This window comes from Pinus tabuliformis, chromosome 8, assembly GCF_031772625.1.
Source record: "Pinus tabuliformis cultivar Carrire ecotype Pingquan chromosome 8, CPIR1, whole genome shotgun sequence".
Lineage (NCBI taxonomy): Eukaryota > Viridiplantae > Streptophyta > Pinopsida > Pinales > Pinaceae > Pinus > Pinus tabuliformis.
The window spans coordinates 1,681,895,618-1,681,923,008 of record NC_142294.1 but is presented as its reverse complement, the minus strand read 5'-3'; the positions used below and the strand labels follow the sequence as shown (position 1 = coordinate 1,681,923,008).

Here is a 27,391-nt window from a genome sequence, read left to right as displayed (position 1 = left end):
AGTTTGCTCATCAAAACTTCAATTATTAATTACAAGATTAGAAATCTGTATACAATTGGTGAATAAGAAATACCTAATTGACTTATCATAAATGTCTACGTCGATGATAATCGATATCAACTTTCACCATCTCATTATTGATACAAATGCACTAATGATAAAACCAAATCAATTAAAATATGTGCTAGTAATAATAATTGTAATGTAATATATATATCTTTATATATATAAAACCTCTATAATCGAATATTACAACTTTATATAATATGCAATAACCTTTATAATCGAATATTACAGATCTGTTTAAACTGAACTTTTTGAATGATCAATAAAGTCAGCCATTATAATTTATGTACAATGAGATGTATCATCAATTAATTATATGGTGTTTTTATTCTTGAATATTCAAAGATCATTGCATCCAGTCCAGTTTATAACGAACATAATCACTGATAACCGATACCCTATGAACTTGATAACAGTGGTTAGCACTGATTTCTATCGATTGCAAACCTTTATACGCAGCAGAACAGGAAGGACGAAGAGGAAGAGATTACTGTTACCATTGTTGTTTTTTCAGTTAAATTAGTAAAATCATTAAAGGAAGACGAGTTGATTATGGAAGAAAAGAGAATTTAACGAGTGAACGAAGGTGGCCAGGTTTTGAAGTAGACGACTTTCGAACCTCAGAAGTGGACGACTTTCGAACCTCAGACACTCGAGATCCTTTAAACGCCTCAGAAACCTCGAAGAGCGTACAGTTTACCCACATTCTCTGTAACCAATACATAATGGATCCAGGGCCTCTGAATGATGAAGAAATCAGGCCTCTCATGGCTTCTTCTCCGTCAACTGTCGCCAATTCCGTTGTCGAGGTCACGACGGATACCTTACCTCCGCAGAGATTAAAGATGTCGATATTTTCGGTTTCTTACGGGACAGGCAGATCAAAGGTAAGCAAAATAATTTTTTATTTTCTTTTTTACTACAGAATTGATCATATACAGCCAATTTCAGAATTTTTCTCTACCTGCGTTTTGTCGGTAATTGCTTAACAGCGATATAAACTACTCTCCCGCAATAAGTTCTGTACATAAATATAAGGTTGTTCATAGCGTTTAAACCCTAGGTTATGTCTAGATTTCGACGGTCTGAACATTTTAATATGTTTTAATGTGTACATTTTGAGATGCCCATGGTACACTGATTTTACACGGAAAATTGTAATATGAAATATTTTACATGAATGAATAATCAGGAAAAATAAGGAACTTACGGACTCGTTCCTGTCTCTCGAAGCAACTTGAAAAGAACAGTCTAAACTAGTGGAATAAGTTAAATCTGAACAAAATTACAATTACTGGAGACGACGCTTTCTACATTGGAAAATAGAGACAGAAAAGCATTTTAGTGGAAAAGCTTTTGAATTTGAAGACTTTATCGTGGGGTCTTGGTTGGTTGGTTGGTAGGTATGGTGCAGTTGTTCTTATTACCCTCACCAAGATTCAAATCCCTCAGGAACATGTTCACCTCCAGTGGCTTGGTGCAACCTACAAGTGGGCGGTTCAATGTGGTTGCAGCTAGGTGCGAGTCCGGGGTGACTGCAGTGGATATATACCCACAAAACTTGAACACATTATTAGATATGCTTGGTTCAATATTTGAGACAAATATATTACTTGGGTCTGCTATGGACCAATTATTGAGTTTGCAGGTTAAATCCGCTAGCCCAATTGGATTTTGAGTGTTTCATTTTATAAGGTGGTCAATGTTCCAAACATGTAATAGTCAGGAGGAGACACCCCAAAAAAATCTAGCCATAATAAGGTTTGGTGTGGTCTAGGCTAGGTGTGATCCCCATGTGATCCCCATGTGATTTTTGATGGTTTAGATGTCTTTCGGTTATGGTTTTTTAGACCACGCACTAGTTCTGCAAATCATAAACACACTAGGTACTAGTTTTGCAAGTCATAGACACGCTGGCAAACAGAAGACAAAGTATTGAGTTAGCATTAAAGAAGGTGTAATTGCTTCAATAATCCTGTCAAGCGGACTGTGGTCAAGTAAGGCATTTTGTGATGCTTATATCTAGGTTCAAACCTAGGTTGCACGAAACGGGGAAACGGGTACGAGTTTCCGAAACGGGAACCGATACGAAACGCGACCTCCCCAAATTTTGGAAACGGGGAAACGCGAATATATATCTATATATATTAGGACAATTAAGAAATATGTGCAATCATAAAGCATATATGATACATTTTAATTTATTACATTATGATAAAATTATCAATTGTCAATGCATAAATTATAAGTCTCTAAATTTACATCACATTTACTCATGAATGATCACATAATGAAAATAGAAATATCCAAAAACAGCCACGAGAAATTTCTAATTTCTTATCTCGTGCTTGATTGGGAGTTGCCTCCTACATAGTCGAACGACCTTAGTGCTCTTGATTAAATACAAGTTTCATACCCTAGTACACTACATGCTCTTCATTATTGGGAGTCTCCCCTGCATAGAGGGCTTGGTTCTCTTGATTAAATACAAGTTCCATACCCTAGTACATGATAAAATCCAATGGAAACATTGCAATCCCCCCAATCTTGAAATCCTGAAAAACAAATAAGTCTGCTGGATTTTGAGTGAGATCTAAAATTCTACTTTCTCCATATGAAATCCAATGAGGGCGAAACCACTCTCAAACATCTTGAGTCATTTCATGGTAATGTTAAATTTTTCATTCTCCTTTAAAAGTGATATTCTCCTTTATTTTTCATTTTCATCCTTTTACTTTAAGAATTTAACATTACCATGAACTGCATAGCAACACTAGGGCAAAAGTTCACTTTTATAACTTTAGACAGGCATCTAGAAGCAATTAGAAGTCACTAGGATAACCTAAAAATAGATTAGAAAACAAATTAAAAAAAAAAACTAAAAAAACACTAGTAAAAAGCTGAAACGTGAGTCATACGGCCCTGAAACACGTTTTAGGCCGTACTGGTCACATTTCAGTTTCGTGAAACGTGGTAGTACGGCCTGAAACGCGTTTCAGGGCTGTACCACACGCGTTTCAGCATTTCGTACTCGTTTCCGTATGGAAACGCCCCCTTTCTCTACGTTTCCTGCAACATAGGTTCAAACTCTTCAAAGACATGTTGATATGTCAATGTTGCCCACAGGGTTAATGTTTGCATAGACTAGGTGGAATTCTTGGTGATCCTGATGGTCCATGGATGCAGTTTATATCAATAGAGGAGGCTAGGGGCAAGCCTTGTGCAAATTTGGAATAGATACCCATCGCCTTTTGCACCTGAGCCCAAGGTAAAGGGTCGATTATCAACTGAAAAAAGTGCTTTTATAAAAAAATTATTGCTTAGATTCATTGGAGTTTTCCGCTCTATAATCAAGTATGCAAAGAATTTGCCAGTTCTCTTGAGACTTTGAGATTAGATAAGACAATTTTATTAATGGCCAACAAATGATTACAAAGTGGTTAATAGTATTGCAAAGTACATCTTTGTCAATACAAACTGAGAGTGCAAAGGTTTTTTTTCCAGAAGAAAAGATTTAAAAATGCTGGATTTATATTAATGAAAGATTGATCCAGTACATATAGCCGGTGATACACCTATATAAGAGTTGTGTATACAGACACAGAGTCATATCTAGACAGTCCAAAATTTTATGTAGGTGTCCAAACATAGTTCTGAATTCTTCATATCATATGAATATATTCTGAAAAAGGATTACCCAGAAATAGAAACAGAAATTTCATACATGGTGCCAGTGCTTCATATCTGGTGTTCTGAAAAAGACTGCCCAGACAAGCAACAGAAAATTAAAAACATAGGTACTCTCGTAAACTAAGGAAGATGTAGCAGACCCTCCTCCCGGGTGATATTGCCTTCAATAAACCTGTACCTCATGATCCCATCTGCACCCGTGAGACCCTCCTTAGGGAGGGTGGCTGCCACCATGTTAGATTCTCTGTATATGTGATCAATAGAAAAATCCTGGAAAGTCCCTATGAGATGTTTGATGCGGTCAATCCATCCAGATAAGAAAGGAGGGTCAAAATCGGTGTGTCTTTTTATACCTTCAATGAGAGATCTCGAGTCTCCGTATATACGTAAATTATTTACCTGCTTATCTTTTGTAAACCAAAGCAATCCCCATAATGCTAGTATTTCCACCCTTGTGTTGGTACCTGAGCCACCATTTCAGGAAAGTTTGTAGTGTTATCTTTCATTTCTCCTTAACCATGCACTGCATCCACATATGCCAAGTTGTGCCACTGCATCAAATAGACCTGCAGCAAAACAAAGAATAGGTGGACAGAAATGATAGGATAAATCTCTGGGAGAGCCAGCATCTCTGGGGATAGTAGACATCCAAGTAAAGATCCTGTGGCATATCCTGTTAATGTCTATCGGCAACCCATCGAAAATACAGTGATTGCGTTCATTCCAGATCTCCCAGAATAGGAAGAGAGGGATTTCCTTGTAATTGCTGTCACCTGAATCCCAATCTGTGATGCAATGCTCAATGTTGAGCTTCTGCCTATTCGGAATATGAAGAGCCAACGTAATACGTCTCCATATCAGTCTGGTAGTGGGACATAAAATGAAGAGATGTATGCAAAATTCCGAATCATTCCTGCATAGAATACATTGTCCTGGTCCCGCGTATCCCTGTTTGAGGAGATTATCCCATGTAAAAATTTTTTTCTTCAACACCAGCCAGGTAAAGAAAATGATCCTGAGACGGGTGCTCCATTTCCATATTTTACGGAACCATGATGGGGCTTGTAAATCATAAATCTGCTTCATGTAGAAACTCTATGATTCTGCCACAGCAATCAAATGCCTGACACTGTAGTCTCCCACTCGATGTAAGGTGGTCTCCTTGTGGGTTGTGACAAAGGCCAGCCTTTCGAAGGAGGTTAATATAAATGTTCCAGTCTATGACACTTTGTCCCTCTAGTCCCAGCTCTTCTGCCTCTTTCCATATAGGGCAGCCTGCTTGTCAATTGACAATGACTGATGACCTGATATAAAAAGAAGTATCTTCTGGAATGGATGATCTCTAATGTATGCCCATTTAGATGTGCATCCCTATTTGCATCTTTAATATAGTCTGACCCAATCAGTATCTTGTGTCCATTGCCAAAAGCCCATGTCATTCTCATGCGAAGCCAATGGATCATTTTGGTGAAGCTCCTCCACATTAAATATCCCTTTATTCTAGATAGGCTGTTATCTATATACAATAGTTATCTCTATACAATATGCCTATATCAGCTCCCTTTAGATATTTTGCTTGGATTATGTCCTGCCAAATTCCTTGTCCAGACTCCAGTCAGAGTTCTCCAGAACGATTTGATCAACAAAGAGAGGCCAAAGACCTTTTGGTCCAAAATACCCCATCCACCATATTCCTTCGGTTTAGTCAGAGCATCCCATCTACACAGAGGAAATTTAGAGGTCGCTCCCATGCCAGTCCAGAGGAACTTTGAAATATAGATCTGATCTTGGATAAGATAGCAGATGGCAACACAAATATATGTGCCCAGTATACAATTATATTATTATTGTTGTAATACAGCCTGAATAAGAATATATCTGCCACCCAATGTTAGCCATCTGTGGGACCATGTATTCAATCTCTTCTTGTATTTGTCCACCATCCATTGCCAATCAATATTCTTGTAGTTATTAGGTTTGAGCCTAAAACCCAGATAGGTGAGGCCTGCGACAAGGGGAGGAGTTCTCATGCCAAAGATGCTGGCTATAATTTCTATATCCCTCCTATCACCAAAAGAAAAGAGGAGAATAGATTTGTTGCCATTTGGTAAAAGGCCAGAGGCTGCACCACATTGTAAAAAGATATAGTGTAGAGCAGACCATTGTGATCTAGAAATAATACCAAAAGTAAGGATATCATCAACAAAAAATAAATGAGTGATATGCACATGGGGAGATATGCATAAACCCTGAAATAGACCACGAGACTGTGCATTTCTTATCTTCAAGCTAAGACCATCCATGATAAGAATGAAAAGCAAAGGGGAGAGAGAGCATCCTTGTCGAAGTCCTCTGTCGGCTCGGAAGAAGCTGGTGGGGAATCCGTTGATCAGAACAACATAACAAACAAAAGATATACATGCCATAATCCACTCTACATTGTGTGGATGTAGACCAATCTTGTTAAGAATGAGTCGAATGTAGGACTAGTCCACACTGTCGTAAGCCTTATGTAAATCCACTTTCATAACAAGATCTTCCTTCTTTTTTGTATGAATAGTATGAATGCATTCTTGTGCGGTAGCAATGGCGTCATGTATCAGAGGATTGTTCAGAAATCCAAATTGTTACCGGGAGATGTGTGCAGAGAGGACATTAGTGATATGTCTCGCTATCACTTTAGAAATCAACTTGTAAGTGATGTTGCAGAGGGAGATTGGCTGGAAATCCCTGAAATTGTTCGGAGAAGAGGATTTCAGAATAAGTGCTATGAAGATTTTCTTATAATGATAATTACTTGTGATATTGTTATGTTCTCATTAACTTTCTTATGTTCTTCTTTTACTTTAGTTCATCAAGCAATTACCAAAACCATAACACGAAGATCAAGGACACCAGATGTAGGTAGACAACTAGGGAAAAACCCCTATCTAGGGGAAAACCCAGTCAACTCTTCCTTCAATAGTTTCACGAGATAATCCAAGACTCTAGACATAGACTTCCTCCAATCACCAAGTCAGCCCTTCCCTTCTTTTGCAGATGATAACCTTCTAGCACTATCTTCGACCTAGAATAGCAACAACAGTAGCAATAACACTTTGATATAGTAGCAGCAGAGACTTCGATCTAGTAGCAGTAGCAACTTCGACCTAGTAGCAGTAGCAACTTCGACCTAGCAACAATTTCGAATTCTGTAATTTCAACCCCTGCAACTGCAAAACTTCGACAGAACTTCGATCCCTGCAACTGCCTAGTAACTTCGTACCAAAGAGGGAGAGAGAGTGATAGCCCAAAACTTCAATTTTCTTCTTCTCATGCACTTCTTCTTCTTATCTCGAAACTTCACACTTTTCTTGCACTTCTTCTTGTGTATATTGAACTTGTGAGTGAGTGCTCCAAATGAATCAAACTGCACTGTATATATAGCCTCTTCTGGAGTTCGAATTACCTTCATGTAGGCCGACTTGAACAAGTGAGGCCCGACTTGGTGTGGAGGTGACAAATGACTTATTTGACTCAATAATAATTCTTTTTACATGATTCAAAAGCCCAAGAAGGGTCTCATAAAATGGACAATGACTCTAATGACTCAATATAAATCCTAGAAGTCCTCAATGGGGACTTTGACCTAAAACATGATGACCCAAGCATGAAACCCATGCTTTAATAAGTCATAATAATAATAATAATAATAAAAATTTCCTTTTCTTTCTTTTGATAAATATATTTCATTATGACTCAAATACAATTATGAAGACCGAACCTAGTTACATTCTTCAACACATTAGTGATATGTCTCGCTATCACTTTAGAAATCAACTTGTAAGTGATGTTACAGAGGGAGATTGGCCGAAAATACCTGAAATTGTTCGGAGAATAGGATTTCGGAATAAGTGCTATAAAGGTAGAATTTGTAACACCAGATATATTTCCCATAATTCTGGACTCTTCCACCATATCTAATAGACTTTGCCCCATCAAATAAAAAAAATGTAAGAACTCCATTGTCCAGTCGTCTGGGCCCGGGCATTTGTCTTTAGCAAATGTATTAAGAACCTACAAAATTTCCTCCAATTGTATAGGGTGGAAGAGGGCTTCGTTGGATGTATCATCGAACATGCTTGGATATAGGTCCAAAGCCCATCTTTGATCCGTATAGTCCACATCCAATCTGGTCTTATAAAACTCCTCAAAGTATGTTACAACTTCTTTTTGGATCTCTTGAGTGGTGTATTTAGTCTCCCCATCAGAAGAATCAATATGCTAGATGGCATTGGAGTGCTTTCTATGATTAGCATAATGAAGAAAAAAGCAAGTTTTACGATCTCCCTCTCATAACCAAATCACCTTGCTTTTGAGTCTCTAAGTAGTTTCCTGAATCTTAAGAATTTCATTGTTCCTATCTTTCAGGGCCTTTAAGAAATTCAAATTTTATTGGGACGAATTGTTCAATTCCATGATTCGGCCAAATCGGGATATTTCACTGGTTATCTTTTGTAGCTCCGAGATCATCTATTGCTTTCTCTTTTTCTCCCAAGTTCTGTTCCTGCTTTTTATGAGATTGAGCTTATGGGTTAGGGTTTGCATGGCAGAGTCTTCTAGAGTCTGCGTAGTCTCGGCCCATGTAGTAGTTACCAGGTCATTATAATCCTTATCCTCCAACCAAACCTTGTTAAATTTGAAGGGTATTCCATGATGAATATTTTGCGTCTGCCATTGTAAAATAATGGGAAGGTGATAAGATATATATGTCCTGTGAACACTGAACTTCATATTACCTAGGGTCTCCACCAAATTATCACTGACAAGCAAACGATCCAAATGCTTCCGGATATGAGGACATATGTCCACCAAATGATGATCTCCAAAGAGATTATACAATATGTCAGCCAGAGGGTCTTGTTGACAATGGGTGCCCCAAGATTCCTATGCCGATAATGTAGCAAATCATCCACAATTATGAGGCCCCCAATCTTGAGCAAACCACATTTCTGCGTACGACCCCAGAGGGCTGCACGATCTCTACAAGGTGTGTATATATTTAGCAGATGGACATGACTGGGTAGCTCCCTGAAATGTTCGGCTAAAAGAATGCCCGCAAAAAAACTATAAGCATGCAAAACTGCCCATCCAGGATGCCACATGGCGATAAGACCATCGGCTAAGCCAAAATAGCTCACACCCACGATGTGCCACTCAGGGCATAAAGAACGAAAATATGAAATAGCTCGAGAAGATTTAGCGAGGGTTTCTTGAATGAGGATGATGAAAGGATGAATACACTGGATCAAATGTCGAAGACCCAATTGTTTGGAGTGGTCCCCCAGACCACGAAGGTTCCGAGAAAGTATGTTCATCATGGGGCATCATCAATGGGCGCAAAAGCTCTAAGGGCCCGAGAGTCAGATGTAGAAATAATAGGGACATCCAACAATCCAGTAGAGTCTCCAAAGAGATTAGATTGTGAAGCAAGACGACCCCGGAAATGATGACTGCCTTTCCTCCCCGTCTTACGGACAATGATATTTAGAGCAGAACTGGGACTGGAGGACCATTACCCTTGTGAATGGTCAGAGCTTTCAAGTCCTTGTTACTAAGGAGGATAATTTAGAGGGGTCTTGCATAGAAGTGCCATTCGAGGAAGAAATAACAGGGGAGGAAGGAGGGTCCCAAGGGGGGAAGGGATCAATCCTCGAATCCAAAGGACAAGAATATGTGACAACTAACATAGGAAAGGGAGGAGACTTTTCCTTATCAAGGACATCAGAGAAGACTAAAGGGGAGAAGGAAGGAGATGAACAATTAGGAGAGGAGGATGAAACAAAAAACAGAAAAGGGTCAGTCGGAGCCGAAGAGGTACCTTTTTGTAATGTGTCGAGGCCATGTTCAGTAGAATGCCGAGATCCGCGATGATTTCCGTGCCGACCATGAGTAACATGAAAGTCCGCCCCGCCTACGAGGTCATCGGTTCAACAAATGTCTTGTATGGTGGCAATTGGGCATCTAAAGGGTACGCCCCAATAATCCAATCTTTGCTGGAACCAAGTTGGTCCCCATTCCAGGTCTAGATTTTTCGGAAGAGCTCTTGAGAATTGAATTTGAACCAATATCCAAGCCACATGCTTATCCCAAGCTCCCATACACCCCAAATCCAAGTAAATAAACTTGCCAATGGAATTTCCAATCTCCATCAGGGCGTGCCTTATCCAAAACTCCAGAGGAAAGCTTGACAATTTGACCCAGACAATATCGTTCTTCGGAGTATCGTGGAGGGGATTAAAACCAATGTACCACTTATGCAACAATAAAAAACTCCTACCCCGCACCCATGGAGTCTAGATAATCTGTTCTACGTCATCTAGGTGCAGGAAATAAAAACTATACCAGGAATTCATTAATAAATTGACCTTGGGCATATATCCCATAATCGGGCACCATAACTTCTCCCCCCAACCCTGCATGTCTTTCTCAGGCATCTTAGAGAAAATCCAGCGTCCTACAAGCACCCGCTTCTGAAGGCTAGTGACCTGATCCCATAGGACATCATATCCGAAACTAAGGAGCTCAGTATCAGAGTTTGGTTTGATAACCTTCCCTTCCTTTCTTCATGTGCTTCTGTAACGAGAATGGGCATGTTTAGGACTAGTGTCAGGATCCTTGATATGTGGCACAGTCTCAGAATAGTTTGCACCCAAGTGTCCATGCAAGGATGAAAAGTCTGACGGATTCTCAGTGTGGGATTTGTTTGCAAAGGCTCATTTAGCTTCGACTATGGCTTGAATAAAAGCCTCTTGGGCCGCCACATCAAGGCCCCTGTCCATATGAGAAAAATTAGCGGTGCCAGAACTAAAAAATATTAACTTCCCACCAATGCCAGGCAACTCGTGAGAGACAATAAATAGAGAGAGAAAGGCCCAGATGGAATGACGACTATAGAGGATCGAAAAAGGATAAAGAATGTCTTGGAAGATGTAATAGAAGTAAATGCCCCGCCAGAGAATATCAACCACCCTTCAGAAGATCCACGCCAGAACACACGACAAGATGTTAGAAATAGAAACAGCCTCGATCCTTAAATGTACATGAGCCAACTATAGAAGGATGTGAAAGGTGTTCAACATCCCAATATGGAAAGGTTCGAGAAAATCCAAAAATCCCTCATATGGCCTCCTCGGAAAGAGAGTCAATATTTGAATCCCGTCGGAGAGTGGTCGTCCGAACCAGGAAAAAGGAAAAATTGGCCGGAAAAATCTCGCCACCTTAACACCAAAGGAACAGAGAAGTTGAAAGCAAGTATTAGAAGGATACTGTAGTTGAATCCACCCCACCCATCACTGTAATCCAATATGTAGAGAGAGCAGTATACCGTGTTAAGAAACGAAATCAGAGAGACCAGAGAGGCAGGCCTTTAGCAACATGGGGCACAAACATTACAAACTCAAAACCAACTTAAACTACATTTCATCCAACAACAACCACAAAGCCACCTTAAACTACCACCACCACAACAATGAAAAAACTGAAACGTTTAACGCCAAGAGACCCCAAAACAACCATAACAGTTCCCCAAGTAGGAACACTTCAAGGCTCAAGCCACTAGTGCACAGTGCAGGGCCGTTAGTGATGTGTTGTTCAGACAGAGGCTCCATGTCCACGGATACAAGAGGAGAAGGAGTAACCGAACAACATGGACAAACTAACACGTTCATATAAAAAAACCAATACCAACACAGAGGAAGAGAGACGCATACCTCGACAAGCCAAGATGATCATATAACAACGAGACACCATCTTATAAGTGAGGATGATAGCAAGAATGAACAACATGATGATTTGAAGGAGCATGATAGAAGTCTCGTCCTCCTCAGATGTGGGGAAAGCCATAACAGATAACGCGACAACACAAACTAAAATCGACCAACATAGATATTCATGCCAGAGCCATCCATACCTAGTATAAGCGTCTGCATAATACTTGTTGCTTTGGCTTACCCAGAAAAAAGGAAAAAGTGGCCGGAAAAATCTCGCCACCTTAAAACCAAAAGAATAGAGAAGCCTCTCTATGCTCTCACTCACTATTTTAACACCCTTTGTGTTCGCTGTGGAGGGTCCCAGGCCGTGGGCCAGCATAACAGTAGATTTAGGGTTTGTTATTCTTCTCATTAAGATTTAAATCTGCCATGTACATGTTCACTCATTGTGAGCTAGTTGGCTTTGTAAATCTTGCACAAGCATGTTGTTTAAGGTGATTGGAATCAAGTGCAAGTCTTGGATGACTTCAATGGAAAAATCTTGAAGACTATGTTAGATATGCTTGGTTTATTATTCGAGACAAATATATCACTTGGATCAACTACGGATCAAGTATTATGTTAACATTAAAGAAAGTGTAATTACTTTAATGATCTTGTCAAATGGATTGTAGTCAAGTGGTTGAATCAAATTAAGGCATTTTGGAGTGCTTATACCTAGTTTCAGATTTCTCGAAGACATGTTGACATGTCAATGTGACCGACATACTTAACTATTGCCCATGAGATTAGGTGGAAGTCATGGCGACCTTGATGGTCTATGGATGGAATTTATCTCAACAGAGGGGGTGAGGTGCAAGGATTGTGCAAATTCGGGATAGATACTTGTTGGCCATGGTGTCTAAGTGCAAGGTAGAGGGCCATATATATATATATATATATATATATATATACTTTGATCCATTGGAGTTTTTTTCTCTAAAACCGAGTATGTAACAAATTTGCCATGTTTAACTTTCACTTGAGGCTTCAAGATAAGATAATATTATTAATGTCCAACAAATGACCACAAATAGATCAATATGTCAGTACAAACTGGGAGTGCAATGACCACTCCTATAAAAGCATAAATGCAGATATAGGTTGTTATTCCCTTCACTATGATTCAGATCTCCAAAGTACATGTTCAAACCTCATGAGTTGGCGTAACCTACGCAAGTAGGTTGTTTAATGCAGTTAGAGCTAGGTACAAGTCTTAGGTGACTTCAGGGGACTAGACACCCCAAAAGAACTTGAATACTTTATTAGATATCCTTGTTTTATGATTTGAGATGAATATATCACTTGTATCAACAATGAATCAAATATTTAATTAATAAGCATTAAAGAAAGTGTAATTACTTTTTTGATCTTGTCAAATTGATTGTGATCAAGTGTTCAAATAAAATTAGAGCATTTTGTAGTGTGTATACCTAGGTAGAGGGCCAATTATCAACTGAAAAGAGATTACCTCTATGAAAAATTCTTATTTTGATCTTGAACTTGCCATGTTTAGCATCCTAGTCTTTGAGATAAGATAAGACAAGTTTATTCAACTCAATGGCACTGCTAAGTATATTCATGTTAATGCAAAGTGGGAGCGTAAAGGTTGCTTCTATAAAAACATATCTAATTTACAATATTGAGGATACAAAAATAGAAAAGGCAAGTGTAGAGTACCTAATTATGGCACAAATACAAAAAGTGCAAGAATTATTGAGAACCAAAACCCTAGGGAGGATACAAAAATAAAAAAACCAATGTAGAGTACAGAATTGTGGCACATACACAAAAAGTGCAAGAATCATTGAGAACCAAAACCCTTGGTTCTCAAGTTGGTACTCTAAAGGAAGCCTTAGAGCCCCCCGAAATTTCCACTTGAGGATGACGAGGAGAGGCCCACTAAGATTTGCAAGGACCATTTTATCAATGCCAAATGATAAAACCATCAACTACACTGGCAAACCCATTCCATATTATTAATGTAAGCACTATCATTGTGATTTACCTAGTGCACTTAATCTGATACAAATTGCAACTCATTAACTGCTGATGGAAACCCATTTTAGATCAAGATCACAAACAACTCAATGGCACTGCTAAGTATATTCATGTCAATACAAAGTGGGAGCGTGAAGGTTGCTTCTAATAAAGCATATCTAATTTACAATATTGAGGATACAAAAATAAAAAAGCCAAGTGTAGAGTACCGAATTATGGCACAAATACAAAAAGTGTAAGAATTATTGAGAACCAAAACCCTAGGGAGGATACAAAAATAAAAAAGCCAATGTAGAGTACAGAATTGTGGCACATACACAAAAAGTGCAAGAATTATTGAGAACCAAAACCCTTGGGATAATGGTGCTCAAGTTGGTACTCTAAAGGAAGCTTCAAAGGCCCCCTGAAATTTCCACTTGAGGATGACGAGGAGAGGCCCACTAAGATTTGCAAGGACCATTTTATCAAGGCCAAATGATAAAACCATAAACTACACTGGCAAACCCATTCCATATTATTAATGTAAGCACTATCATTGTGATTTACCTAGTGCACTTCATCTGATACAAGTTGCAACTCATTAACTGCTGGTGGAAACCCATTTTAGATCAAACAACTGGTAGATTCAATCAACATGTGCAGCCCAGTAAACGCAAAATTAAATGCATCTATATTTTAAACATCGATAGGACACATGCAAATTCTACTCATATCTGTTCATTAATCTTAGACACCAAATGTGTTATGAATAGCTTACCTAGTCATTATTACCAAAATGACCACTGCAATTCCTTGATGGTAGTTCACTTACTATTACTGAATCTTGCTAGGTACGTTTCAGCAATATCTTTACATAGCCTGTTGTTTATCACTGAATTTGTCAATATCAGTGTCAAACATTTTCTGCAATCTGATGCAATTGTCTATGGGCCTCTTGGGGTGTGCCTTTCTTGCATTGTCTGTCCATAAAGATTGCATAAGTGATAAGTGATCACATTTGGGACTTGGCCACCGTCTTTCATACACAGAAACTTTTTGCCTTCTTAAGATTGCCCACATTGCCGAGATCCCCTATCAATGTGCTGTATATGTTACATCATCAGGGCTCATACCTTGCTTAAGAGATCCCCTATCAATGTTAGCCTGCTGTTTGTCACTGCATATGTCAATATCAGTGTCAAACATTTTCTACAATCTGGTGCAATAGTCTATAGGCCTCTTGGGGTGTGCCTTTCTTGCATTGTCTGTCCATAAGGATGGTATAAATGATCACATTTGGGACTTGGCCACCATCTTTCATACACAGAACTTTTTTGCCTTCTTGAGATTGTCCACATTGTCGAGATCCCCTATCAATGTGTTGTATATGTTACATCATTAGGGCTCATACTTTGCTTTGGCAACTTATAGAAGATTGTTTGAGTTTTTTCTATCTTGCAATGCTTGTGAAGTTCATCTGTTACTATATTATAGGTAACTAGGTTAGGCCAGCAACCTTTACCTGACATATCTTGAAGGAGCATCATGGCTATCTCCAGATTACTCACCTTGCAAAACACACTTATAAGCGTATTGTATGTGAATTCATCGGGTTCATGGCCATTTTGCCATGTAACATCTATCAACCAGAGAGCATGTTGAAGCTTGTTTTCTTTGCAACACCCATAAATAAGAGCATCATATGTGATAACATTTCGATTGTAACCCTGATCTAGCATCCCATGAAACACTGTGGCGGCCTCCTGCCATTGCCTTTCCTTGTAGAAACCAGCAATAAATACAATGCATGTGACAGTATTAAGACATGTTTTGTTTTCCATTTCACATAAGAGCTTCCTAGACTCATCTAATTTACTGTCCTTGCGAAGACAATCAATAACTGTATTATATGTACTAATATTAGGACATGTGTGTTTGTGGGGAATTTCAAAAAAGAGCTTCCATGCCTCGCCCAACTTGCCTTCCTCGCGGGACCATTCATAACTGCATTGTATTTGATAACATCAGGGTATATGTTTCTGTTGGCCATTTAAAAAAGGAGCTTCTTAATCTCACCCAACTTGCCTTCCTTAGAGAAACCTTCAAACCATCAATAATGACATTGTATTTGATAACAATGGGGAGTATGTTATTGTTGTGCATTTGATAAAAGTGTTTCCTCACCTTCTCCAACTTGCCCTCTTTACAGAGACTAGCAATAAGCACATTTTATGTGACAAAATTAGGGTATATGTTTTTGTTGGGCATTTCACAGAAGAGCTTTAAAGGCAACTCCAACTTGCCTCCATACATGATAAACCATGAATAAGTGCATTATATGTGATAACATTAGGATATATGTGTTTGTTGGGCATTTCATAGAAGCGTTTCCTAGCCTTGTCCATCTTGCCTCCTTTAGATGTACCTACCATCAATAAGGACATAGTGTGTGACAACGTATGAATATATGTTTTTGTCAGGTATTTCACAGAAGAGTTTCCTAGCCTCATCCAACTTGCCTTCTTTATAGAAACCATCAATAAATGCAGTATGTGACAAAATCAGGGCATTTGTTTTTGTAGTGTATTTCATAAAAGAGCCTCCCAGCCTTGTGTCTCACAGAGACTATCAATAATCACATTATATGTGATAACATTAAACATTTCACAGAAGAGCTTCCTAATCTCGGCCACCTTGCCTTCATTAGAAAGACCATCAATAACCTCATTGTATGTGATAGATCAGGATGTATGCTTCAATTGGGCATTTAATAGAAGAGCTCCATAGCCTTGTCCAACTTGCCCTCTTTGTAAAAGACATCAATCATGACATTATATGCAATAACATCAGGGTTATACACTTCTTTTAAGATCTGATGCAATATTTTATTGGTCTCTTGGAGCTTACCCTCTTTGCATAGTTGATCTGTGGGGGTGGTAAATGTGATTGTCAGGGTCATGGCCTTTTTGCAGCATAACAGCTAACAGCTTGAATGCCTCATGGATTTCCTTACCCTGCAGAGCACCTTTATTAGGATTCTATCTCTAAAAAGATTAGGGGTCTGTCATTTGCTTGCCATTTGATTGAAAAGTATGACAACGTCCTCCATTTTGCCCACCCTGCAAGGCCCTTTGATGATGGTTTCAAAGATTATACCTACGTGTTTCCATTCCTTCAAACACTTTGAATGCATAATCTATTCTACCTGTTTGAATGTGACAATTGATGACAATGTTTAAATTTATTGGACTTGGATTAATTTGTCTCCAGATTACTCCATTGCAAAACTCATATGTGTATTGCACGTGATTTTATCAGGTTCATGGCCTTTTTGCTGCATAACATCTAACCCCCAGTGAGCATGTTGAACCTGCATAACAGCTAACCCCCAGTGAGCATGTTGAAGCTTTCTTTCTTTGCAAACCCCATTGATAAGAGCATTGTATGTGATAACATTTGGAGTCTAACCTTTATCCATCATCCCATGAAGAACCTTGACAGCCTCCTGTCAGTGTCCTTACTTACAGAAACCGTCAATAAATTCATTGCCTGTGACAGTATTAGGACATATGTTTTGTTTTTCATTTCAAGTAAGAACTTCTGAGCCTCATCTAACTTCCCTTCCTTGCAAAGGCAATTGATAACTATATTGTACATGCCAATATGAGGACATATGTTTTTGCGGCCTTTCTAATAAAGAGATTCCTTGCCTCACCCGACTTGCCTTTCTTGCAAAGACCATTCATGACTGCATTGGATGTGATGACATCAGGCCATACGTTTTTGTTGGGCATGCAAACAACAGATTCTTAGTGTCGCCCAGCTTGCCCTCCTTACAGAAACCATCGATAAGTGTACTGGATATGAAAACATTGGTGAACATGTTTTTGTTGGGAATTCAATAAAGTGTTTCCTTACTCACCTTCTTTTACAGAAATTATGAATAAGCATATTGTGCATGACAAAATCAGGGTATATGTTTTCGTTGGGCATTTTATAGAAGAGCTTTCTAGCCTCATCCAACTTGCCTACTTACATAATAAATAATCAACTAGTGCATTGTATTTGAGCCTTGTCCAACTTGCCCACTTTATATTTACATACCATCAACAAGGACATGGTCTGACAAGATGAGGATATATGTTTTTGTCAGGCACTTCACAGAAGAGTTTCCTAGCCTCATCCAACTTGACTTCCTTATATAGACCATCAATAAGTGCACTGTATATGACAACATCAGGGCATTGGTTTTTGTTGGGCATTTCATAAAACAGCCTCCCAGCTTCGTCCTACTACCCTTTCTCACAGAAACCATCAATAAGCACATTGTATCTGATAACATTAGGCATATTCTTTTGTTGGGCATTTCATGGGAGTGCTTCCTAGCCTTGTCCGACATGACTTCCTTACAAAGACCATCGATAATCACATTGTATGTGAAATATCAGGATCTATATTTCAATTGGACATTTCGTAGATGATCTCCACAGTCTTGTCCAAATTGCCCACTTTGTAAAAGCCATCGATTCAGATATTATACATAATAACATCAGAGCTATGCCCTTCTTTTAAAATATGATTTTATACTATCATGGCCACTTGGAGATTACCTTTTATTGCATGGTCGATCAGTGTGTGTGGTAAATGTGATTGTGTCAGGCTTATGGCCCTTTTGCAGCATAACAGCTAACAACTCGAATGCCTCAAGGATTTTTCCTATGTTCCAGAGTCCCTCTATTAGAATTTTATCTGTAAAATGTTTAGGGGCCTGTCATTTGCTTGCCATTTGATTGAAAAGTTTGACAGTGTCCTCAATCCTGCCCACCCTGCAAAGCCTTTGATGTGGGTTTTGAATGTTATGACATTTGGACTATACCCATGTGCTTTCATTCCTCCAAACACTCTAAATGGATAGTCCATTCTATGTGTTTGACTATGATGGAATAGATGAACTCAGCGATTCAGCAAAGACATTTTTATTATTAATAAATAGATAAATGATACAATTTGTGGGAGGCCCTTGGCTTTATACTGTCCTGGGTGCCTCTTGGTGAATGGGCACGATCTTTGATCATGCCCTTGGCCTAATAAACTATTAATTACAATTAACTAATTTTTTTATGTAACGTTGCCTTCCTCTCAAAAAAATGCTTTGTCCTCAAAGCATACATAACGATGGATGTTGTTGACGAAATGCTTCAGTCTCCCAAGAAGCTTCTTCTTCTGGTAAGTCCTTCCACTTGATCAAGTATTCCTTGATTACACGAGATCGAAGCTTCTTTTCCCTGGTGGATATGATACCTTCTGGCTCTAAAATGACCCTTCCTTCATCATCTAAGGATGGAAGCATTGTTTGTGCTGATTGATGGTCACCAAGTGCCCTTTTCAGGCAGGATACATGGAAGATGTTGTGAACACGACTTTTATCCGGAAGGCTTAAACTATATGCAACTTGGCTGATCTTTTTGTTGATCTGGTATGGTCCATAGAACTTTGGTGCCAATTTATATTTTCCTTTTTGTTTCAAGAACAACTGTTTGTATGGCTGGAGCTTGACAAATATCCATTCTCCAACTTTAAATTCTGTCTCGGTTCTGTTTTGGTCAGCTTGTTGCTTCATACGGTTTCTTGGATTATTTAAATTTTCTTCTAGGGTTTGAACGATTTTTTGGGTTTCTTCTAGTTGGTTTTTAACCGCTGGTAGATTTGTTTGCACGGTAGCTAGATCCTTCCATTTTAGAGGTTCGTACCCATACAAAGCTTGGAATGGAGTCATTTTTGCTGACGTATGGTAAGTAGAATTATACCACGATTCAACAAGATGCAACCACTGAACCCACTTATTTTGATTTTCTGTAGCGTAACAACGTAAGTAGGATTCCAAACATTTATTGACAACCTTCGTTTATCCATCTGTTTGAGGGTGGTAAGTGGAACTCATATTTAGGTAGGTTCCTATATGGTTGAACAATTCCTTCCAGATTTTACCCTTAAATTTGACATCTCTATTACTCACAATGACTTTCGAAAACCCATGTAATTTATAAATATTTTTGCAAAATATCTCAGTGATTTGTTTAGCTGAGTCTGATTTCTTCATTGCAATAAAGTGAGCATATTTGGTGAGTCTGTCGACTACTACGAAAATCTTATCCTTGCCATTGGATACAGGTAACCCTTCAATAAATTTCATTGCTATTTCTTCCCATTTTTGATTCAGAATGTTTAAGGGGTGAAGTAATCCAGGTGTCATAATATTTTCACTTTTATTTCTTTGACATTTGTCACATTCTGCTACATATTTCTGAATATCGTGACTCATCCCCTTTCAAAAGAATGATTGACGTGCATTGTAGTAAATTTTAAAGAATCCTACATGTCCGACTAACAGTGAATCACGTGACTCCTTGAGTATCTTGGATTTAAACTTGGAGTTTGAATTTAGATAGATTCTTCCTTTGTACCATAGAATATCGTTCTTCCATTCAAATTTTGCGTTGTCTAGAAGGTTATTGATTATCGCAGTTATTTCTGGGTTCTTGGCATACTCATTTCGAATCTCATTAAGCCATTCAGGAACAACAACCAAGACTGCAAGTAATCTTGGTTCTTCGTCTTTCCTAGACTGGGCATCTGTTATTACATTGTCTTTTCCCTTTTTATGTAATATCTCCATGTCAAAGGTGACAATTTTTTCAATCCATTTTTGTTGTTCTTCAGAAAGTGTTTTTTGTTGGAGGAGGCGCTGGAGACTGTTATGGTCTGTTCGAATGGAGAACTTACTTCCCAAAAGATATTGTCTCCACTTGGCCACTGCGTGCATAATAGCGAGTATTTCCTTGTTGTATGTGGATTTAAGATGTTCTTGTTTATTGAGCTTCCCGCTTTCAAAAGCTATTGGATGCCCCTCTTGCATGAACACTGCACCTATACCAAACCCAGAAGCATCACACTGAATGATAAATGGTTTAGAGAAATCTGGAGTTGCCAATACCGGAGCATTAGACATAACTTCCTTCAATTCTTCAAAACACCTTCTTGCTTCCTCATTCCATTGAAACAAATTCTTCTTTAAAAGGTTGGTTAGAGGTGCAATTATATGTGCATAGTTTTTAATAAATCTTCGGCGATATCCAGTCAATCCTAAGAACCCTCTTAGCTTGGATATATTAACTGGTTTGGTCCATTCCTTTATAGCCTTGATTTTATCAGGGTCCACTTTTACTCCATGGGATATTATGTGTCTTAGATATTCTACTTCTTCCTTCCCAAAGGTGCATTTGGATTTCTTGGCATAGCACTGGTGTTCTTCCAGTAGTGTAAGAACTTTATGTAGATGTTGTAGGTGCTCCTTCCAAGTTTTACTGTAACTTAAGATATCATCAAAGAATACTAATTCAAACTTCCTAAGCTATGGACAGAATAACTCCTTCATAGTGGCTTGGAATGTCGTTGGTGCATTGGTTAACCCAAAGGGCATTACTTTAAATCCGTAGTGATCTTCGTGTGTTCAGAACACATTTTTTGGTTTGTCTTCCAACCTGATTCTGATTTGGTAATAGCCTGACCTTAAGTCCAATTTTGAGAAGTATTTTGCGCCATGTAGTTCATCCAACATTTCATCGATAAAGGGAATTGGGAATTTGTTTTTAATCGTTATTTTGTTTAATCCTCTATAATCAATGCATAGCCTGAACGATCCATCCTTCTTCCTTACCAGTACAACTGGAGCAGCATACATACTCTTGCTTTTTGAGATGATCCCACATTTTAAAAGGTCTTGGACTAACCTCTCAATTTCAATCTTTTGGTGATGCGGATATCGATACGATTTGATGTTGATAGGGCCTGATCTTGCTTTGACTTCTATTGTATGCTCGATTTCCATGTTAGGAGGCAATTTCATGGGCAGGTCTTGGAATACTTTTTCGTGCTTCTGAATTAGCTCTTGTACTTGCAGTGAATCTTTACTGATCACTTTTGCAGATAACATTTCTAATTGGTGACATTGTACTACATAGGCTGGTGCTCCTTTTCGAATCATTTTCATCATCTGGGATGACGACACGATTTGATTTTCTGGTGCTTGGAATCTATATAACTTGTACCTCTGCCCTTCCCATTTAAAGCTTATAAACTGCTTTTGATGGTTGGCAGAGTAAGTGCCTAGGGTTTGTAGCCATTGGATACCTAAGACCACATACACTCCTAATGGTACAGTGTAGAACGAAGATTCTAAATTAAAGTCTTGAATCTGCAATTTGACCTTATGGCATTTCCCTACCTTTTCAATCTTCTTACCGTTGGCTACCATCACCTTCATGTTGGGCATGGGAAATGTGAAAATGTTGAGTTTTTTTGCCATGGTTGAGTCTAAAAAATTGTGGGTGCTACCGGTGTTGATGAGAACCATTACATTGTTCTTCTTGATATGTCCTTTTAATTTTAATGTCTAGGGTTGTGATATACCTGTCATAGCCAATAATGACACTTGCGGAATGCTTTCGTCATCTAGTTCTGGAGAGAATTCTGGGGCATTTTCTATTCCTTCTATGTCTAATTCGTCACTGTTTGAATCATTAGTTGCTTCATAGTTATATAGGTTCTTTGTCTCTTTTCCTTTAGCACACCTATGTTTAGGGTCCCACTTTTCGCCACAATGTTTGCACTTGCCCTCTTTCATCCTTTGCATTTCCACGTTAGATTTTTCTCCTTCACGAAGATGTGGTGGAACATATTTTGTATTATCCGTATTCGCAAACTGGGGAAATCTTCGTCTTGAATATACTTTTTCCGGCTTTGACCACAGTATCTTTTCAAATTTCTTTTCAGCGGCTTTGCTTTTTGTCTTGCTACTTCTATTGACGTAATGTCATGAAGCTCAAGTTCTACTTGTAGATGGGTTTTAAGTCCGAAGATGTACGATTGGATTAGACGAGATTCTGATAACCCAGGTACTCATGTTGCTAAGGTCTCCCATTCTCGAATGTATTCATCCACATCTCCTTTTTGTCGTAACCTGATGAGTGTTGAAAATAACTCTTCTTTCTTGACACCTTGGAACCTTTTGAAGAACGCATCTTTAAATTTTCTCCAACTGGTAGCGAGTGTCATCTTCTTCCACCGCATATACTAATTATATGCTTCTCCTTCCATTTTCATGGAAGCGTGCCTAATATTTTCGTCATCATTGTCAATATCGTAAATCTTGAAATATTCTTCTACTTTATTGAGCCACACAATGGTGCATTTTTCGTTACCATTGAACTTGGGTAGCTCGATTTTTGCTCTTTGTTGATACGTCGCTAACGGTGGAGTGAAAAAAGGGTATTGATTGGTGAATGGATTCCAGAGCTGCTTATTTTGAAAATTCGCGTTACTATTTTCTTGATGGTGCGTGGATGATGTTTTTGGAGACTCGGTTTTTCCATGAGGATCTGCTGAATTTGCTGAATCTGGTGAATTGTGCTGTTGATTACCTTCATCATTCTGGAATATTTGTTCGGGTGTAATATTCATCTTGTCACAAATAGAGGTCAGTATCAACATTGTCTGATTATGATCCCTTTTGGATTTGATATGGTTCTGCCCGAGTTGTCTTTCTATCTGATTTGTCGTATCCTGAAGCTTCTTGATATCGTCAGAATGTACGATAACCTTACTCTCGAGATCGACTAATTTTTGGTTAAAATCATCAGAATGGCTAGTAATCCTATTCTCAAGATCAATCAATTTTTTGTTGAAATCAGCCATTGTCATTGACGACATTGAACAGGTTTGTGGGGGTGTATATTTGTCCGCCAGTTTAAGCTTTCTTCCTTAATTTGAACTATATATATATATATATGTATATATATATATATATATATTTTTTTTTTTGTGTTTATTTTTTAAAATAATTAGATTAAATTAATTTTTTTTTTTTTTTTTCTAAGTTAAGACTAACCTAAGTACCCACGAGGGATTTGAACCGGTGACCTATCACAAGGAGTGCCTTAACAACGCACCCATTCACCGTCAATCCAAAGCCTCGTGGGCAATTAGATTAAATTAATTAATTCAATTATATATTGAAATTATTTTTATAACATCTAGTTGTTTTTTAAAATAATTATAATAATAAAAAATAATTAGGAATTATAATGGTGGTGAATTACTTAGGCGTATAATGAAAAAGCATATACACTTAATGAAAATGCACAAACAATGGAAAACAACGGTAGCGTATAATGAAAGGGCACGAATCAAACAACGTGATGGGAGTCAATGGAAAAGTGGACGACAAAGTGACAACACGATTGACAGTCGAGGAAGACAGGGTGTCGGATATGCAGAGTGCAATGACAGTGAAACAACGTTGATTGACTAGGAAAAGGGATGCAGGAGAGACACGAGATAGAGAAAAATGAACGACAGGGGAGCAACTATGGACGCGAGGGCGCAAAACTGTGGAAACACTGGATGTGAACGACAACGAACAGAGCGATGAACAACAAGGGATAACGAATGACAATGGTGTATGCACAAGGGGCGACGTTTCAAGAGACAATTAAGCCACAGATTTAACGAACAAACCATACGTTATTGTATGGACAACAAAGAGGATGAACACTGTGGAGTGGTTTTTTCCTAACCAGAGGACCAAAATGGCTCCAATACCAGATGGAATAGATGAACTCAACGATTCAGCAAAGACATATTTTATTATTAATAAATAGATAGATGATACAATTTGTGGGAGGCCCCTGGCTTTATACTGCCTTGGGTGCCTCTTGGTGAATGGGCATGATCAAACCCTTTGCCTAATGAACTATTAATTACAATTAACTAATTTTTTATATAACATGTGACAATTGATGACAATGTTCGAAGTTGTTGGATTTGGATTAATCTTTATCACAAGATTAGTCACCTCACAAACTTATTTGTAAGTGTATTGTATGTGATATTATTAGGCTCATGGCCTTTTTGCTGCATCGCATCTAATAACCGTCTAATAACGAGATAGCATGTCGAAGCTTTCCTTCTTTGCAAAGCCTATCAAGAAGAGCATTGTATGTGAAATATTTGAGTGCAACCCTTATACAGTATCCCATGAAGCACATTGGTAGCAACGTGCCATTGCCTTTTATTGTAGAACCCATCTATAAATCCATCATATGTGATAGTATTAGGATATATGTTTTGTTTTTCCATTTCATATAAGAGCTTTCTAGCCTCATCTAACTTGCCTTCCTTATAGAGAAACTTCGAAGGCATATAGAATCTATGTGCTTGGTCAAAGAGAAGTGGAAATAGGTCATGATGTCATTTTCGATGAAGATTTTACCCTTAGGAAAGTCTGAGATCTTCCTATCCCTAGGAAGGACAATGATGATGATGCAAGAAAGCAGGATGAATCTCCGACAAATGATCCCATGCCCGATGGATCCCATTGATCCACCTCCTAGTGAGCCCTCTACTTCAAGAAAAAGACCTTTGTGGCTCAAAGATACTCTTGAAGATGCTGAGAGACATGTTGCACCAAGGGGAACATTTCGTGAAAGCAAGAAGCCGAACAGGTACCAAGGGTACTTAGCTGCCATGAGTACCATTGTACAATCTGAGCCATGTACATTTGAAGAAGCCGTGAAGCACCAAGTTTGGAAGGATGTGATGAACGAGGAATATGAGTCAATCATGAAGAATGATGTCTGGGATGTGGTTCCTAGACCCAAGGACAAGTCAGTGGTCACTTCAAAATGGCTTTACAAAATCAAACATGGAGCTGATGGGAGTGTTGAAAAGTTCAAGGCCAGGTTCGTTGCTCGAGGCTTCTCTCAAAAGGAAGGAGTAGACTATGATGAGATATTTGCATTGATTGCGCAATATACCACTATCCGTTCGATCATAGCCCTTGTTGCCTCGCAAGGATGGAGCCTACAGCAGATGGATTTTAAAACTGCCTTCTTGCATGTTTTTCTTAAGGAGTCTATGTAGAACAACCCGAGGGGTTCGAAGTTCAAGATCGTAAGACACATGTATGCAGGTTGAAGGAAGCCCTCTATGGGTTGAAGCAAGCCCCCAGGGCTTGTTATGAGAGGATAGGTAACTATCTTATGAAGTTGAGATTTACAAGGAGTGAAGTTGAACCGAACCTATACTTCAAGGTTAAAAAGGACAGGCCTCTCATTCTGGTCCGTTATGTGGATGATCTCTTTCTAACAGGTGATGACCCTCTCATTCATCAATTCAAGAGGGAGTTGGCTTCCGAATTTGAGATGAAGGACCTAGGACTGATGCGCTATTTCCTAGGGCTGGAGGTAAAGCAAGGTGAGATTTTCCTTTCTCAAGGAAAATACATTGTGAAGCTGCTTGAGAGATGTGGGATGGTGGATTGCAAGTTCGTGTCTATTCCGATGGAATTCAACTTCAAGAAGCTATGTGGAAGTGCTGTTGGGCTCGGACTAGCGAAGCCTTCCGAGCATCATCAAGTTGTGGGGGCCTTGATGTTCTTGGTAAACTCCCGTCCTGATATATGCTTTGCTGTGAACACGTTGAGTCAATTTGTGGTCGAGCATCATCACATTCATTGGATTGCTGCTAAGAATCTCTTGAGATATCTCCGGGGCACAATCCACTCTTGACTGAGATACATTGTCGGGAATTTGAGGCTACATGGATATATAGATGCTGACTGGGCTGGCAGTGTGGTGGATCATAAGAGCACGTCTGGATGTTGCTTCTCTTTGGGGTTTGCTTCAATATCTTGGAGGAGTAGGAAGCAGAAATCGATTGCTTTAAGCACCGCCAAGGCTGAATACATTGCTACGAGCATGGCTTGTTGTGACACTGTTTGGTTGAGGAAGCTCTTTAGTGAGCTATTTGAGCACGTGCTAGATACCACTGTGATCTTCTACGACAACCAGAGTGGGATTCGCCTTTTAGAGAATCCCGTGTTCCATGACCGCTCCAAGCACATTGATATCATGTACCACTTTATCTGGGATATGGTACAACAGGGAGCAATAAGGCTCCAACACATCAGGATGGATGAGCAGGTCGCAAATATTCTCATGAAGCCTTTGGGGAAGGTCAAATTCTTAACCTTCCGAGAGAGACTTGGAGTCGTGGAAAGACCCTCCTATGAGGGTCCCGCATGAGTTGGACATTGAGCTCTGGGAGCTCTTGGGGGCTTGGGGTACTTCTTGGAGCTATGAGCGACCATAGGGTGAGTGGTTCACCTTCCCCTAGTGGTGCGCTATGTACAGGGTGAGTGGTTCACCTTCCCCTGTGATACCCCATGATGGTTGACATGTGTGTAGGGTGAGTGGTTCACCTTCCCCTACGACCCATGTTTGTAGGGTGAGTTGTTCACTTTCCCCTATGATTGACATATGCAGGATGAGTGGTTCACTTTCTCCTGCCGATGTTCTAACATACATCCTACCCATGGAGTCTGAGACCATGGGAAGTACCTCTCATCCGACCAATGAGTTGGGAAAAGTGGTTAGGGACCATAGCACTACCGATGGACGCATCGTGTACTATCGTAATCCCTATGACTAGGATGCATGGTATTACTCCCTTATTCCCAACAACCATGCTTTTGCATCTTGTGACTTCGTCATTTCTCTGTCAAATGTAGGAGGCTTGGCTTTCTTGAACTCCTCTGGCAAACACTGCTTCTCACTCCTTCGATACGAATGATAGCGGTGATGACGATGATGTTTCTCTGAACCAAAACTAGAATAGAACCCATGATCAGTATCCCTCCTATTAGGTGTATCCAAAGATCTGCCACCTCTAATTGTGTCATCTCTATCTAACCTGTATCCTGATTGAGACCTGCTACCATTTGCCCCATTAGTCCTTTCCTCCTGTCC

General features: G+C 39.1%; 1 protein-coding gene across 3 annotated transcripts in view; it reads left to right on the top strand.

Annotated features, from left to right (window-relative positions):
• Window positions 1-355: 355 nt before the first annotated feature.
• The window catches only part of LOC149242691 (uncharacterized), a 406,135-nt gene continuing 379,099 nt past the window's right edge, over window positions 356-27,391 (top strand). The window contains exon 1 of one of the 3 annotated variants that reach the window (XM_089374304.1): window positions 356-953. In XM_089374304.1, coding sequence (XP_089230430.1) covers window positions 792-953 — 162 coding nt within the window. In that variant the 5' untranslated portion in view covers window positions 356-791. The remainder of the gene's footprint in view (window positions 954-27,391) is intronic. The other 2 variants (XM_089374305.1, XM_089374306.1) reach the window with 2 other exon arrangements.